The following is a 17515-nucleotide window of genomic DNA, read 5'->3' on the forward strand; positions in this document are numbered from 1 at the left end:
GCTGTTACAATAGAAGACAGATTTTGATTTGATGGCTCTTACTTCTTTTAGATTGTTTCCAGGTCAGAGAAGTAGATGAAAAATTTTATGATTCCTGGAGACATCAATATTCTGTATCAAAATAGTAGTACTAGAAAAGCTAGTTACCTAAAGGATGGATAAATAAGAAATTTATCAAGAAGTCTTTGAGTATAAATACACATTTATATATTTATATAGATATGATAAAATATTATTACTAAAAAATATATCTATTATAGGGAAGAGACACTATAAATATCCTAAGACAACTTCAACACATGCTCAGTTGTGTTTAACTATTTTTTTCTAAAGAAAAAAAGTCAGAGCAGCTGGCCTTACAATAGTAAGAAAAAGGTATTGATAACTAGTCTGTAAAAAAAAAAAAAAAACTGCCTGAAATGTTCATTCAAGGCTGGTATTCATTCTTTATTCAGAGCCTGGTTGTCAGGCTTAAAAAGCAACAGATTACTGATGCTTTCTACAGTCAAGTCATGGAGAGTATAAATAAATTTGTTCTTAGCAATGAATAAAGGAAGGAAAAGACTTATTCTTTGTATTAAAAGGAGCCTATGCCTGCTGTTTGGCTTCAGTAGGATGATTTCTATTAATTACAGTTATATGACACAATTTAGAAATAACATAATTTGGTATTTCAGTTTCATTAGTTCAATACAGCATGGCAATCTTTAAATCCTGATACTGCATGATTAATATCTGTATTGGTTTGCATTTTTTATTATGTGCACAATATAGAGATCATGAAATCCGAAAGAAATTTCTTGAACTATTCAGAAACCAATTTATTTTATGCCTCCTTCAGTTAGGGAGGTAGTTTTTTAAAAAGCTGGGGACAAGATAAATGTAGTAGAGTGAAAATAAACGAACAAACAGCAGTAGTGTGTTTATTAGGGGCAAAGATAAAGCTATGTTTCCAAAGTAATTTATGAGAATTCCCACTAAATTAAAATACTTGATTAACTGTGCTCTTTGCACTAAAAAAAATGACTTCAGAAACAGTAATAACTTCCACCTTTTGGCCATAAGTCGATCCTATGCTTTCCATTTTTTAATTATACACACACGTGTGCACACACATATACATACATAGTTTTTATGAAGTTGGGACTAATGTTTGTCAATCTTGTTATTGAGATTGAGATTAGTGGTAAAAAAAAAAAATGTTAAAAATGGAGCATTGTCTAGGAAGATATGATTTGAAGAGCCCCGGTAGAGAGAATAAAAAGGGGTATTTCTGAACCTATCTATACAAAGGACACAATACTGTGAGCTGCCTATTTTAGACAAGTCCTCGGCTCCCTTATGAGTAATCTAATCTATTTGGCAAGCTCGAATACGTAATAATTGTGATGCAAAATGGCATGAAGTATCACTTGAAAAAAGCTTATAATAAAAGAATTAGACAAACTGAAAAAAACTCCTGTTGTGGTGATCTGAGGAGACTTCATGGAAATATGGATGTGAGAAGAACACTGAAGAAAGGGCAAGGCTTTCTAATGGTGCAAATAAAGGGAAGTGTTTCATAATTTACAAAGCACAACCAATGAAATTTTTGTTATCTTTTAATATCTGTAATGTGAAAATGCTTCACAAGTCATCTCATCTGCCCCCAAATACTATAAATTATGAAAAACAGTGGTTAGAGCTTAAAATGCCTTATAAGTCTGTAGCTTACAGATAAATATTCTTTACTTAGGAAAAGTTATAGACACACTCCCTTCTCCCCCTCCACAATGACTGAATTTCACCCCAAACTCTACTAGGTATTTCCCTCCCCTCCTTCTGTCCCACCACTATTGGGAAGAGGAAGGGACAGTGTCACAAAAAAGGCCAGAGGGATTGACAGCTTCAAGGAGGTAGAGTATACACAGAAAAAAGATCAAATAAAGGACTAAAGAGCATTCATTGGATTTGGTGATAATGGAGGCAAATGGATGACTTCAACCAAAACAAGTGAAGCCAATTATTTCCCATGATATTAATTTTTTCTGACTCCATAATTATGACCTTGTAGAATAGTAATATAATGCAATAAGAAAAAGGTAGTCATTACCCAGTAACTTTCATTCCTCTTAGGATATTAAAATTGACCACTGAATGATCTGTTCCAAAACTATCTTAGCAAGTTAATTTGACTATCTCGCCAGTGGTTCTCAACCTTCCTAATGCCACAACCCTTTAATACAGTTCCTCATATTGTGGTGAACCCCAACCATAAAATTATTTTGTTGCTACTTCATAACCGTAATTTTGCTACTGTTATGTCTTAGGCAACCCCTATAAAAGGGTCGTTCGACCCCCAAAGGGGTCGTGACCCACAGGTTGAGAACCACTGAGTCTAGCCTAAAAGGTTATTTTGATTTTAAAATCAATACTACATATATAGCCTCTTCCATCTGTGGACACTTTCTTATCTTCCAGGAATGTTGTAAAAAAAACAAAAAGAAATCGATCATAAACTATTTAGGATACATACTTCTAGGCCTTACAACAGATCTACTTCTATTATTAAGACATCTTCAACCATTTCTTTTTTATCACCCTTAACTGCTCCAACACCAGTACCATTATGTTATATTACCTGGCAACAATTGAGCTTTATAAAATCTATCTATGAGCTATAGTAGACTTAAAAAGACAAAGTTTAAAATGTGCCATATTTTCTTGAGTTAAATTCAACATTATACAATTTTGCAAGGTTGGAATGAAACTTCAAATGGCTATGCAATCTGTTGTTCTAGGCAAAACTACCAAAGAGCAAAGCAAATCTTTTTGTTTATTAGAGACTTTAGGAAATTTTTTTTTAATGTCCAAACTGTATTGCTACAATAAAACTTAGTTCATCATTCCTATTATAAAGGATTACAACTCATTAATTATCTGCCTAAATAACTCCCAAATTAACAAGTTACCAACGACCACCTGTATCAGCTATCTAATTCCACAATAATGCTATGTGAAATAATCCGCCTCAAAACTTAGATATAAGACAGTAAGCATTTATTTTTGCTTATGAATTTATAGGTCAGCTGAACAGTTCTCCTGGGCTAATCTTAGCTAGACTCGTTCATCTGTCCATAGTCAGACAGCAGGTGAGCTTGTGCTTGGCTGGTCTAACACGACCTCACTTGGGATAGCTCTCTGAATGAGGTTTCTGATTTCTAGCAGGCTCCTGAGTCTACTTCTGCCACATGTTTTTGGCCAAAATAAGTCTCAGACTCAAGAGTGTGAATTAGAGCCCTAGCTGAGTAGCTCACTTGGTTAGAGCATCGGTCCCAATAGACCAAGGTTGAGGGTTTGATTCCCCATCAGGACACATACAAGAATCAACCAATGAATGCATGAATAAGTGAAACAACAAAAATCAATGTTCCCCTCTCTCTTTCCCTCTCGATTCCTCTCTCTAATCAATACAAATAAAAATTTAAAGAGTGTAGATATAACCCATCTTTTGATGGGAGGAGTTGGAAATTGCACTGTAAAAGGGGTAGTCACTTTAAAAAAAATTTTATTGATTGATTTGAGAGAGAGAGAGAGACATATATCGATTTACTGTTTTGCCCATTTATGCATTCGTTGGTTGACCCTTGCATGTGCCCTGATGGGGAATCGAACCCACAACCCTGGAGCATTAGGATGACATTCCAACCAACTGAGCCACCTGGCCAGGGCCTGCAGTCACTTTTATAGTCAAACTACCAAAACCTCATTTAGTCTTTTCTTCACACTAAATAATTTAGTATTAATGCTGCTTCCCCTCCACCTCTGAATCTGGACTATATAAACACTCACAACGCATTTTATTATTGCAAAACATAGTTTCAAGAATGATGTTAAACTAAAATCAAGGTGTGCTGAAATTAGCAAGTTAAGATTTTTTGTTTGTTAATCCTCACTGGAGTATATTTTTTCCATTGATTTTGAGAAAAAGTAGAAGGAAGGAGAGAAGGGAAGAGAGAGAAAAACATCAGTGTGAGAGAGACACACCAATTGGTTGCCTCCACACATGCCCCAGCCAGGGCTGGGATCAAACCTGCAACCCAGGTAGATGCCCTTGACTGGAACTCGAACCCATGATCCTCTGGTTCACAGGCCAATGCTCTAACCACTGAATGGCGCTAGACAGGGTGCAAGTTAAAATTTTAATTTAAGAGCATAAGGGGTTGAGAAATACTGATTTTTGTAACCTGAGGGAAAAATGATATAAAGGTTACTCTAGCCCTGGCCGGTTTGGCTCAGTGGTTAAAGCGTCAGTCTGCAGTCCAGAGAGACCCGGGTTCGGTTCCCGCTAAGGGCGTATACCTCGGTTGCAGTTTGTCCCCAGCTCTGGTTGGTCGTGCAGGTGGCAGCCACTCGATGTGTCCCTTCACGTCGATGTTTCTCTCTCTCTCTGTTCCTCTCTTTCCCTCCCACTCTACCTGAACAAAAAAATGGAAAAATGTCCTCGAGTGAGGATAAAAAAAAAAGTTACCCTACATACTAGACAATATAAACCTGTACAATTAGAAAATTAGATAGCATAAGTGGATATTTTAAATCCTCACCCGAGGAAATGTTTTTTATAAAGAGAGAGGAAGGAGGAGAAAAAGGGGGAGAAGGGGGGACAGAGAGAGAGAAACATCAATCGGTTGCATCCCGCACATGCCCCCACCGAGATGGAACTCGAAACCTGATCAGGTAGGTATTGAAGTTGCAACCTTTTGGTGTACAGGACAATGTTCCAACCAACTGAGCCACCCAGCCAAGACGATAAGTGGATTTTTAAATTTTTGTTGACTATCTCTGTATTAAGAGCCTACTTTATATTATTTGGTAAACTTTCAGAAATAGTTTTATTCAAAGAGCAACACTCATGAACTTTTAAAATGAGCCATTTATTAAATCAGACTGTTATTCTTAACAGTTATGTAAGTTACATGTATGTTTATGTCAGAGTATTTCACATGGAAATCTTTTAAACTCTTATAGGCAAGCAAAATCGTACCACACAATATATAAGCGGGAAAGGGTACTGCTAAACATTCAAATAAGGCAAGTATTTAAAAACAATAAAACAATAATTTAAAAAAATTCAAGCATTCCTTTAAGAGAATTCAACACTACAAGCTAAATGTACTTTCTGAGTGTATTCATATAACCAAGTCACAGGGGTGGGGAACGTCCAGCCTACGGGCCTTATAAGGCTAGTGAAATCAATGCCAGCTAACATCACACACCTCACCAAATTATCTTGACCAAATATAGCAGGCTAATTTTTAAGTTGATAATTTTGTATGGTCCGAGAATGATGTTATGTCCAAATGGCCCTTGGCAGAAAAAAGGTTCCCCATCCCTGTAACATCAAGAAATGGAATAAGGCTCATTAACAGATACAGCTGCCCTCAAAATTTCAATCTCAGTTGCTTTCTTTAAATTAAAATCCACAAAGTGCACAATTAAGATATATCAAAAAACTGAATCTACTACTCTAACAACAGCTGTCCATGCTTAATACTTAGTGGTTTATTTGACCAAATTATGTCTTTTCAGGGAAAAATAAAAAAGATAAGCCACTGTAAAACATTTAGTTGAAATGTATGCTAATATTTTTCTTAGAACTCAAAAATTATTCAGGAAAAAGGGTTATTTATCTTAAAGAAAAGAAAGCAAAACACTGGAATGACCAAACATTTTCAAAGAACAAGCACCACAAAGGACATTTGCATTCAGTTTTGTAATATTTATCAATGCATTTTTCTTACTCCAACCAATCTACTTCATCAAATTCTGAATCATCTTCTGAATCACTATATTCCACAGCAATACGGCGGGACAGGATGGTGGCAACATCATTTTCAATGCGTTCATGTTTAGCTTCCTGTTCACGCTGCTCTTCTACTTTTCGTAGCTGAATACCTAATATAGTAAATCCAAACCATTCATTGTAAACCAAAATACTAAATACCAGATCACATGAGAAATAATAATAGAAAATAAAAAGCAGTTTCTATTAAAAAGGTCTTGAAGAATTCATATTTAAAGAGACATTTATTTCTTCATTATGTTATCTGTGCTATTATTTGGTGGAACTTACCAGATATCCCAGTGGATATCCACAATGATTAAACCATTATAATCTATTATGCCTCCCTGCTCTCCAAATCCTAAAAAGTTAACCAGATGATACTTTTCTTATGTTATCTCTATGGTCAAATAAAATAAACATTATTGATATTTTCTGAGGCTTTATTCTCCTTGGTACTTGAGGAAAAGGCACTCTTATTTATTCTATACTGTTAGAGCCTGGCATACAGTAGGTGCCTAGAAAATGTTGGCAGAATAAGTAAATGAATATGTCAGGTGTTTTTGGTTTTTTTTTTTGTTACTAAGGGAGGAAACTTAATCCTTTAAAGGCATCTGGTAGAGCAAGTATCACTGAAACACCAGGTGGACAGCCTTAACGCTGAAGAAAATAGTTGTTTGTTTGTTTTTAAGTTAATATACATATTAAACAAAATATAAAGGGTTCTACTTTTCTTTCTTTAATGTTTAAGTCTGATACTTTTAATTTCTCATTCATTCAATAAACATTACAAGAATCCCTAAGTATGAAAATAAAATGATTAAATGTGATATACCTGCTTGAAAATGATTTAAAATATAAGTTGAATATAGCTTTACTTTCTAAAGACTATTTGTGCAAAAACATGATCATTTAAAATTTTAAGAGTAAAACATTATTGTTCAAATATTTAGAAAGTTTCTAATGCTATAATAGCAATGCTTTTAATAGCCCTGAGAAAATTACCTTTTCGTATTGCTTCCAGAAGTACACTCCTAGCGTCACTGATTACAGGTAGGGTTGACGGATGACGCTTTGGTTCAGAAGCAGGTACAACTTGTGATGGAGGAGATGGAGGCATTAATGGAACATGGGGACCTGGGGCAGTAGATGGAGTTGGATGTAGCCCAGAGGGAGGGTGAGCAAGAGCTGCAACTGTGACAGGTGATGATGGTCGAATGCCAGGTGGAGGCAAGGGAGGCGGTGGTGGGGGTGGAGGTAGCCCCTGGACTTCACCTTGTGGGAGTGGATGAACTGGTACAGTCTCACATACTGGGGCAGCTCTAGCTACCGGTGGAGAGGGCTGTACTAGAGGAGGTGCAATTGGAGGAGGAGCTGGGTGAAGAACTCCAGGGGCAATCTGAAGAGGAGCTGGAGGTGGTGGTACTGCTGGAGCTTGCAAAGCAGTGGCTGGAGGTGGAGGTGGGGGAGGTACTGGTGGGGGAGGAGTTGAAGTCATTGAAGCTCTTAATGAAGAAGTTGACAAGGCAGATGGAAGAGGTGGTGGAGGAGGTGGGGGGGTGGGGCTCACAAACACAGGTGTCCTGCCTGTAGCTGGTGACTGAGGGCGATTTTCTATCAAACCTGTAGCAGAACTGAAATGATAAAGAGATCCTAGCAAGTTATTAAAAGAGAAAAATATTAACCACACAAAATATAAATGGTGATCAGTAATCATATCAAGGTAGATGCATTAACATGTTCCTACAGAAATAAAAAAGTTTCCAGCAGTATTTAGAATGAAAAGAGAAGTAAAAGTACACCAATAAAAAAACTAATAGATGTGTTTGTAAAATTTAAGTGGTCTCATCCTCTCATGCAACTTTCATATCCACTCAAGCATTTTATGCTTACTTTGGTAAGTAAAATGCTCGATTTTACATTGTGATATGAGTCTTTGTAATGATTCAACATTTAACATATTAAAATATTTGTAGCAACACCTGTGGCTAGTAAAATGCTGCATTTATATTGAAGCTATTAAGACTCATGACATGTCAATTCAGTTAAATCAGTGACAACTAATTACAAACCACAAAAGGAAATTTACGGCCCTCTTCTTTCCTCAGGATGAAACATCAAATGAGTCAGTGACAGAAGGCTGATTTTTTTAAACTGAAAATTATAAAGCTGATCTCTCTTTCTCTTTAAAATTTTGTAATTTAGATAACAAAGGACAAATTTAAACTTCAAAACAGCTTTATGAGAACGCTATGAAAATGCCTATTTTCTCTCAAATTCTTAGAACATTTGCCCTAATATCAAATTAACATTTATAATCACACTTTGGTTCCTATTTTTTAGTACCTTAACACATTAGAAAAATTTTATTTTGTATTAATATACAGTACGTCCTCCCTCATCACCGTCAATAGGTTCAATGACTTTTAGTGAAACGACGTGATGAAACCAATTTTACTATAGCCTAACTGATATAAATAAGAGTTAAGTTCCTATAGCATCTAATCAATGTTAAACAATGTTGAATAAGATGATGCTATTCAAGGACCTGCTATACTGCACAACATGTGTTTAATAACAAAGCTATAATAAAATAAAATGTGCTTTAATCTTTAAAGTAAATTCTCATTAGTTATATTTCCCCCCAAGAGAATGTGTCAACTCTTACCAGAGGCTGGAAAATTACTTTCTACAGGCCAATCTGCCCCACTCCGTTTTTGTAATAGAGTTTTGTTGCAACACAAACATATTCATTTAATTATGTGTGTGTATATATATATATATATATATATATATATAGTCCATGGCTGCTTCCATGCAACAGTGGCAGGGTTGAGTAGTTTCGACGCATATATATGCCCAACATACCTGATACAGGTGGGTATGGGTTTTGTATCTCCTGCTCCATGCATTGGTGGAGGTGGAGGTGGTTCATGTGGTCTGACTAAGACCCTTTCCTCAGCTCTAGTCAGAAGCTCACTCATCTGACTAAATGGCAAGGCAGAAAGTGAATAAGATCCATCCATATGATCCACATATGTCTGAGGCCTGAAAAAAAAAAAACATAAGACATCAGTATATTTTTCTTGAATTATTGGTGAAATAAAGTGTTCTACATGAGATTAAGTTTATCCTTTGAATGCCAATATCTTAACCACCTTTAAGAAACTTCTTTCAGAAATTCATTACATTCATCCTGCTTTTAAAACAAAAAATACTGCCCACAATGCAATTTCTCCTTGCTGATTTAGGTTCATTATAATAACCTTCAGTTATTTTATTATTTTATAATGTAATACTAACTCAATTCACAAGGATAAAAAGTATTACATATATAATCTTATAAAAAAGAAAATAACTTTTAGCAAACTGCATTCAAAGCTATCTGCCTCTATTTCAATTTTTTTCTTTACAGTAAGATGCCAATGACAAAAAGTTAGAATATAAAAACTGGAATTCTCTACCACCAGGATATCTTGTTGCTCTCTTAAACCAAATGTCTTGTACCCAAGAAGAAAGGCCTCCCTGATACTAGCACCAGACATAATTAACTACATCATTTTTGTCTTTTTGTTCTCAAAGGTGCTAGGGTACTCAGCAAATAGGATGCTGAATAATATAGCAACATGTGACTTAAGATCAGATTTAAGCAAAATTTTAAATACCCTGAGCATGTGAAGACAAACATCTACTGATTGTAGTGCAGTGCTGGGAACAAAGTTGAATTTAAAAAATGTGCACAAAGCAATTTAGGAATATTGTATTTGTACTACTGGGCTAGCTAAATACCTCAATTACTTAACAGTAGTAGAAGTAAATGTTTGCCTATAGATTCATTTTTCTTAAATCTCAATTCTTTTAGTATCTTTCAGTAATGCATATAGTCTTACATGTATATTACTCCTAAAAATAGGGCCAAAATAGTTCATACTTATGGCCCAGTAACTTACATGTATTATTCAAAAGAAAACCTTAAGCTCTTTTCCATTATAAAAAATCAATAACTATAATATGTATATAATAACTATAATCAACTACACAAAAATAAATTTCTTCAGAGAAAAGATGCTAGTATGTTTGTTAGGGTAGGGTGTTACTAATATAGGGCCCCTAACCATGAAGGAAGGAAAAAAACCTATTTTATATTTTTGCAAAAGGGGATAAGCAATTTTGTTTTAAAGTCCTGACATATCTGAATGAGAGATACGGCCTAGAGAGGAAGTCACAAATAAAAAGGAACAAAATATAACCCTTTCTCAACTCCTATTTTATATATAGTGAGTCAATAATAGTTCAAAAAAGATTCCAGGCCCCATTTCTCTATTATAAAATTCTAGCAGAAGCTGCCTGAAATACTCAGAGGAAATTGAGACTTCATATGAAAGCTAAAACAACCCTGAAGATCATCTATTCAACCACCTTTTTCTAAAAATGACAAAACTAAAGCCCCAGTATGAAAACAATCTGTCCAAGATCAGACTTGAGTGGGCTCACAGAGGTTAGGGTTTCGAAATCATCTCTATACTTATAAAGGGTCTGCCAGTTCAACAATTCAGGACCCAATACTTACAGATATTAGAAAGAAAGCCAGTATTTTATTATTAATTTTGTTTAAAAACAAAAGAAAAGAAACCTGGTTTCAAAATGAGAGGCTGGGCCATTAGCAACTTCAATATGCTTATGTAAGAGATTAGCATCATCTTCAGCCAGCTCTGGACCTTGGGCCAGCTTCTGCCATTCTCTCCGCCTGTCATGAGGTGCTCTTGGCACTTTTTCTGGTTCATGAGGACGATCTAGATTTTTCTGCTATAACAGATGTATTGAAACAAAGCCAAATGCTAAGTGCTAAATTTTTAAAATGAAGTTATAACAATCAAAATAAAATTCTAACATCAATATTAAAAAAGACAATGTCATCATAATATAATAAAGGTAACACAGAGACAGTTCATTTGCACATTCAGAGTTAAATCTTAGCTAGTTTGCTTGACATCCCGTTTCTCTTCTCATGTTTCTTTAATCTCTAATTGGAACTGATGTACCAGATAAAAACAATATGCCTAAGTAACAAAATTTGAAGTCAGAAAGTACTTTCAGATGAAAAATGATTCACCAACTCTGCTACCACATCTATTAGCTGTTGCTATAATGAGTGAAATTTCTACCATGAATGGCACTGTCTACCTCTAACCAAACCCTGAAAATTAACTAAGGTTATGTTATCTGGGAAGTCATCAGTTGGCTGGCCAATATATTAGAAATAATCCAATTAATCTTTTAAACCATTACAGCTGTGTCACTCGACAGAAAACAGGGTATTTGGGAAATAACAGGAAGTGATTTAAATTGTGGGAGAAAGCATAGAAAGGTCTAAAGTAGGTACAACAAAGTCAAATGCCTAAGGGGGCCAAGCATATAACATACATAAATGAAAAGAGTAGGGTATAAGATGTAGGAGGCAGTAAACTAGATAGGCATGTCTATTTAAGGCATTTCAGTTCAAAAATTTTAAAACCACTGTGGTTGTCAAACAAAACACTGCTTGCAGGTATAATCTGGGCTACCCATCAGCAGTTTGCAAACTCTAGCTGGAACACTGGGATATTATCTAGTAAAGAAGATATAACAGGAATGCATTATGGAGATCTGGAGGTGGGGAGTGGGAGAGTAGAGAGAGCTATAGGAAAAGCAGATGGGTGACGAAGATAAGACTTTGCCTCCTTCAGAATTCTGCCTAAATTCAACAGTGCTTCCTTCTGTATTTCTAGTTATTATTAACATGGAATAAAGTAAATCCAAGTGAATTTTATCAGAAAATGGAAAATGACAACATAGCAGACAGATAATAGGAATTTAGTGACAGTATAATAACCTTTCCAAAACATTTAGGATATTCTCTATGGTTACAAATATTAGCTTAATCTACTTTACCAATATTTGCACAATATTCCTTTGTTCCTTCTCACTAGAATGCTCTTCTCTTGCCTGGCCCACTTAATCCCTATTTGTTGTTCAAGACACATTATGAACTTTGTTGGAAGTGTTTACCAACCTTGTCCTCTGTTTAAATCAAGTGCTTTTTTTGTCCATACCTCTGTTATGGCACCTATCACACTATATTATAATAATCTAATTAATTATTTCTAACTGTACAATAATAATCAAATTATAATAGTCTAATCTGCTCAGATTAGACTGTAATCTTTCACTGTGATTACAAAGACAGCAATATTTGATTATTTGGACTCAGGAAAATAAAACTGTGGAAGTACAGGACTAATAAAGTTCCATATGTGCAATAAAACATAAATACACGAAAACTAACGTCAATTTTTTGAATCTCTTGTAATACCTTCTGCTTCCTCTTTTCCTTCCTCTTATCCTCTGTATCTTGTAACATTTTTTCTTTCCATAGATCAAAGAAATATGAAGGATTGGTATAAAACTTCAAACCTTCTTTACCATCATCTCTAAAATATAAAATATCAATTAAAATATATATTAGTAAGACTTAGGCAATCAGAATAGAAATAGATTTACTGAAATGTTTTTTTCTCTAATATTAATAAAATATAGCATGTGTAAAAATAGTAGCAAATTAAATTAGAATTCTGCACCAATAGAACATTTCTCACAAGTCAGACAGAAAACTAAAAAAAAAAAATGAAAAAACTAGATGTTTTTCGGAATTGGTGTTAATTTAAAATACAGCTGGACAATTATCATCCCTAACTTCTGCTGAATAACATTTTCTTAAAGTCCTTCGAGAAATTCCAATAATTAGAAATGGTTCTGCCAAAGATAAAAGCCTGAAAGGACAATAATGTCATTTAGAATAGAGAAAGTATACAGGGTTTCTGCCAATACTCTCAATTATTTATTATCTTACCAAACTCAAAAAATATCACCTAACAGTCCTTCTTGTAGTAACACAATTATTTACATCCAAATCCCTTGCATACTGACAACTAGTTGCAAATGACTATCTGAATAACATTTGATTCAGTATGTTAGGCATCTTAAATTACCTATTTAACAAATCATGTGAAAGGACTCCAAAAAAAGGCTGAATAATTCCAGATTTTATTTTAAATGGTAAAACACATTTCAAAAACAAATACTACTTACTCATTATGTAAGTTTAATGCATATAGATCAAAAGTAGACAAAACAAGCAAAAATAATATTTATTTTGTTAGTGTGATAGAATTTTGAGCTCTTTATTTTTTATTTTCCATCTGATTAGAAATTAAATTAAAAAGAAAATAACTCCTTGGCCCTTAATAGTACTAAGTTTGCCACGGGCTTTTCTTATTAATAGTTGTAAAAACAAGTCCCTTGAGTTAGTCTTGTCTTCTGTATGCCAGAATTTTGGGAACTCAGTGAATAAAGCAAATGTTTTCTAAAAGTGGTAGATAAGCAGGGGGTTCCCTGTGTTGGTCAGGAGCCCAGTAAAATAAAGAAAGTTTGGGGATTCAGCATTTAAAGGTAGACTGCTACCTATATGAACTTGAAGTCTGAGATGAATAACCAGTCTTCTTATTTACAGCCTACTGACCTATAAGGAGTGAGTATATTGAGAGGCGGAGGCTGTTCACAAACATCATATGTCTCCTGTAACGGAATAGGTAAAGTCTTGCGGTCGAAAAGCTGCTGATCTTGAATTGTAGAACTTCGGAAAGCTTTTCTCATTGTTATATCTTGTAAAGACACTAAAATAAAGATCAACAATGTATTTTGTTCATTTTACTAAGATGATTTAACATAAGAATAAATTCACATACTATTTTTGTTTAAAAGTCAGCATGGCTCAGGAGGTTGTGACTGTAGTGGCTTACGGATCAGGAACCAAATTTTAAATGCTCTATCATCATATCTCATATCATTTAGTGCCTAATTTTCCCTGTTCGATGGGTTTTAATACAATCTTTGATTTCTAAGGATCAGAGAGAAATGAGTAAGAGAGAGAGAGAGATGGGAGAGAAACATGACTGAACCTGCAACTTAGGCATGCGCCCTGACTGCAAATCAAACACACAAACTTTTTTTTTTGGGTGTGCTGAACAATGCTCCAACCAATTGAACAAATCAGCCACAACACGTAAAATTTTTTAAAAACACTTAAACACATCTAAAATTATTGGTATCTGTATTTTCATTTTCAATTTTAACAGGAGTGCTAACATACTGTCTTTGTTAAAATTGAACAGTATTTTGAAACTAAACGTTAATTTTTATTTCCATTAATATAAGAACTGCCTGTGTATGTCTGTACTATTAGATGGCATATTAAATGTTAAATTACTGTCTGGCCAGTGTGGCTCAGTGGTTGAGTGCTGACCCATGCACCAAGAGGTCACCAGTTCAATTACCGGTCAGGGCACATGCCCAGGTTGTGGGCCCGATACCCAGTGTGGGGCATGCAGGAGGCGGCCAATCGATGTTCTCTCATCAATGTTTCTATCTCTTTCTCCCTCTCCCTTCTCCTCTCTCTAAAATGCATAAAGAAAATATTTTTTAAATAATAATAAAATATTTTTTCACTACTAGCAATAATTTTATTTCAAGAATTTCAAGAAGTATGATTAATGCATATGATACATGCTTCGTAGGATACCAAAAAAAACAACCCATAGAATAGGAGAAATGTTTGCATATAGTATTACTGACAAGGTATTTGGATCCAGAATATACATAGAATTCTTATAACACAACAATAAAAAGAAAAATAAACCAATTAAAAAATGGTAAAAAGACCCTGGCCAGTTTGGCTCAGCGGTTAGAGCGTCAGCCCACAGACCGAAGAGTCAAAGGTTCAATGCCTGGTCAAGGACAAGTACCTTGGTTACAAGTTTGATCCCCAGCCCCAACTAGGGCCACGTGGGAGGCAACTAATCGATGTATCTCTCACATTGATGTTTCTCTCTCTCTTCCTCCCTCCCACTCTATCCGAAAAAAAAAAAACCCAATGGAAAAATATCCTCAGTTGAGGATATAAAAAAATAAATAAAATAAAAATGGTAAAAGGATCTGCGTAGACACTGCTCCAAAAATGACACACAAATTGCTGATAAGTCATTTAAACTTTAGTTTTAAATCCAAGCTCTACCACTTCCTGCTGAGTGGCTGATCTCTAAATGGTTCAACATCATTAGTCATCAGGGAAATGCAAATACATTTTACAACATGAACCAATATTGAAAATATTATGCTAAGTGAAAGAAGCCAGTCACAAAAGATCTCATATTATATGATTTCACTCATGAAATGTCCAGAACAGACAAATCCACAGAGACAAAAAGTAGATTAGTGATTGCTAGAGGCTGGAGAGAAAGGAAGATGGAGAGTGACTACTAATGGGTCTAGGGTTTCTTTAAGGAATATTGCAAAGTATAAAATTGATTGTGGTGACAGTTGCATAATTTGAAATATGCTAAAATCCACTGAATTGTACAATTTAACTTTAAATGGGCTAATTATAGGGTGTATAAAATATATCTCAATAAAACTGTTAAAAAACAAAAAAAGATGCCATTTTTTTTTTTTTTTTTTAACAACCAGACCTATGAGTTTATATCTTTCAAGCAGTAGAAATTTAGCGTAGTATTTACCTCTCCTTATTTAGGCATTAAATTAGCTTATGTCAAAAGATGTTGGTTCAAGCTATCATTAGATAAACTAAGATATCTATCATTACATTCTACTTTTTGCTTTTTTCCAGTGATATCCTTCTATACTGTTCAAGTTTAGATTTCTTATATAACTTGCATTTATACTAAAAATGTTATTCAATAAAAAATTTTTTGAAGACAGTGTTTTAAGAAATTCACATTAAATAATTCTAGGGTAAGTAAAAATTATATCCTTAATAGTTCCACATTTTTGTTTAAAAAAACAGAAAGGAGTTTGAGAAACATCAGCATTCAATATATTCTACCAAGGCACGAAATGTTATTTTACTACTGAAGTTTCTAACATTACAGAATGTGAGGGGTTTTAATTTATTTTGTTTTTTTTACCTGATATTCTTGGTTTAATACTTAGTATAGAACATTTTTGTCCTACATACTGGCAATTTGGTTGTTTTTTTTTTTTAAACAATGATCATTTAAAGTAGGAAATGACATTCTAATAACTAGATCTGATTTTGGGGATTTAACATATGCAACACAAAAAGCATGTTAAAAGAAATTACATTCTTACAGAATCAATTTCAATTTACTAAGAATTTCAAGTAATTTTAAAATGATTTTTATTTCTAAGACTAAAGTATACAAATAAATTGTAAGGAAGAAAAGATAGAGAATAGAGGAAAAAATCTGGCTTAAAATTATTTTCATATCAAAAATTTAAGTTATTTAATATACGAAAAGAAGTCAAAAAGAAAAACTAAGTAGAAAAGAAAAGTTAGGAAAGTTATGCTAATGGCATTTATAGATAAATCACTGATTACTACAACATGTATATCAAAGGCTATGGGTAGAATAGACTTGTAATAAATTCATGTTTAATACTATTCTTAAATATTTCACTCATCTCACCTAACCTAAAATATATGTGAAAGAAAATATAATATGAATGAACTTACATTCTTCTTCTTTAGGGTCAAGCTGTGTAACACTAACAGATAAACGATCCACACGTTCTTGTAATGAATTAACTCTGAAGGAAAAACTATGTGCTTCATTGAATAATTCTCCAAATATATCTTCAGCATATTTACCTAAGCAAAAATGAAATATATACCATAAAATTTAATGTGATCAGGGATAAATATCCAACAATTTAATATTTAAAGGTGCTGTCCTGATGAATTTGGCATTTTTTTTAAAAACTAGTTTAAAATTAAACCCTAGAGTAACCCAATTGTGACAGAGTCAGAAACCAATACAATCCCTGGGAAATCTGGTTTTAGGTAACTTGTGTCTAAAATGGAAATACTCTATTTGCTTTATCCATATCTACTTATCTGTTGAGGGTCAGATAAGATTATGATATGAAAGTACATACAAATAATATGTCTTTTAATCCCAAATCAGCATTCATAAATAGACCCTACACTAGAACTGAATTTCAGGCCAAGTGGCAAAATACAAGATTCTTCATAAGCCTAGTAGATGACCTGTCTGAGATATGCCCAAAATATAGATTCTGAAAATTTATGAGATATTTTACATTTTCTTGCTGCAGTTTCTTAAAAAATTATCATAAATCTAATATCATTGTTTCTCTAGTTAGGTAAATTTCCATTACTGGAAAGAAATAAGCCAAAATAATCTATTCTAAAAGAAGTTTTAGACAACCTACAATGAAAAAATATTCAAGTGTATTTAGAACATATAAACTAGCCTTGGCCAGTTTGCTCAGTGGTTAGAGCATTGGCCTGTGAACCAGAGAGTCCCAGGTTCAATTCCCTCTAAGGGCACGTACCTTGGTTGCAGTTTGTCCTCAGCCCCAGCTGGGGTCGTGTGGGTGGCGACCAGTCGATGTGTCTCTCCCACATCAATGTTTCTCTCTGTCTCTGTCTTTCTCTCTCTTCCTCCCTCTATCCCTTCTGCTCTATCTGAAGATAAATGCAAAAATGTCCTCAGGTGAGGATTAAAAAAAAAAGAACATATAAATTAATTCATAATTACAACATAAAGATGAATAAATTACTATCTATACTTTTAATTAAAAAAAATCAAAGGTCTT

At 34.1% G+C, this 17515-nt stretch overlaps 1 protein-coding gene across 2 annotated transcripts in view; it reads right to left on the bottom strand.

Moving 5' to 3' along the window:
- Positions 1-5339: 5339 nt before the first annotated feature.
- Positions 5340-17515, bottom strand: part of WASF1 (WASP family member 1) — a 41573-nt gene continuing 29397 nt past the window's right edge. For both annotated transcript variants that reach the window (XM_036248605.1, XM_036248606.1), the window contains exons 3-9: positions 16410-16544; positions 13380-13533; positions 12174-12291; positions 10455-10627; positions 8690-8869; positions 6827-7455; positions 5340-5934 (exon numbers count right to left, since the gene is read on the bottom strand). In XM_036248605.1, the coding sequence (XP_036104498.1) occupies positions 5777-5934; positions 6827-7455; positions 8690-8869; positions 10455-10627; positions 12174-12291; positions 13380-13533; positions 16410-16544 (1547 nt within the window). In that variant the 3' untranslated portion in view covers positions 5340-5776. The remainder of the gene's footprint in view (positions 5935-6826; positions 7456-8689; positions 8870-10454; positions 10628-12173; positions 12292-13379; positions 13534-16409; positions 16545-17515) is intronic.

The sequence above is a fragment of the Molossus molossus genome, unplaced genomic scaffold (genome assembly GCF_014108415.1).
Source record: "Molossus molossus isolate mMolMol1 unplaced genomic scaffold, mMolMol1.p scaffold_m16_p_8, whole genome shotgun sequence".
NCBI classification, from domain to species: Eukaryota; Metazoa; Chordata; class Mammalia; order Chiroptera; family Molossidae; genus Molossus; species Molossus molossus.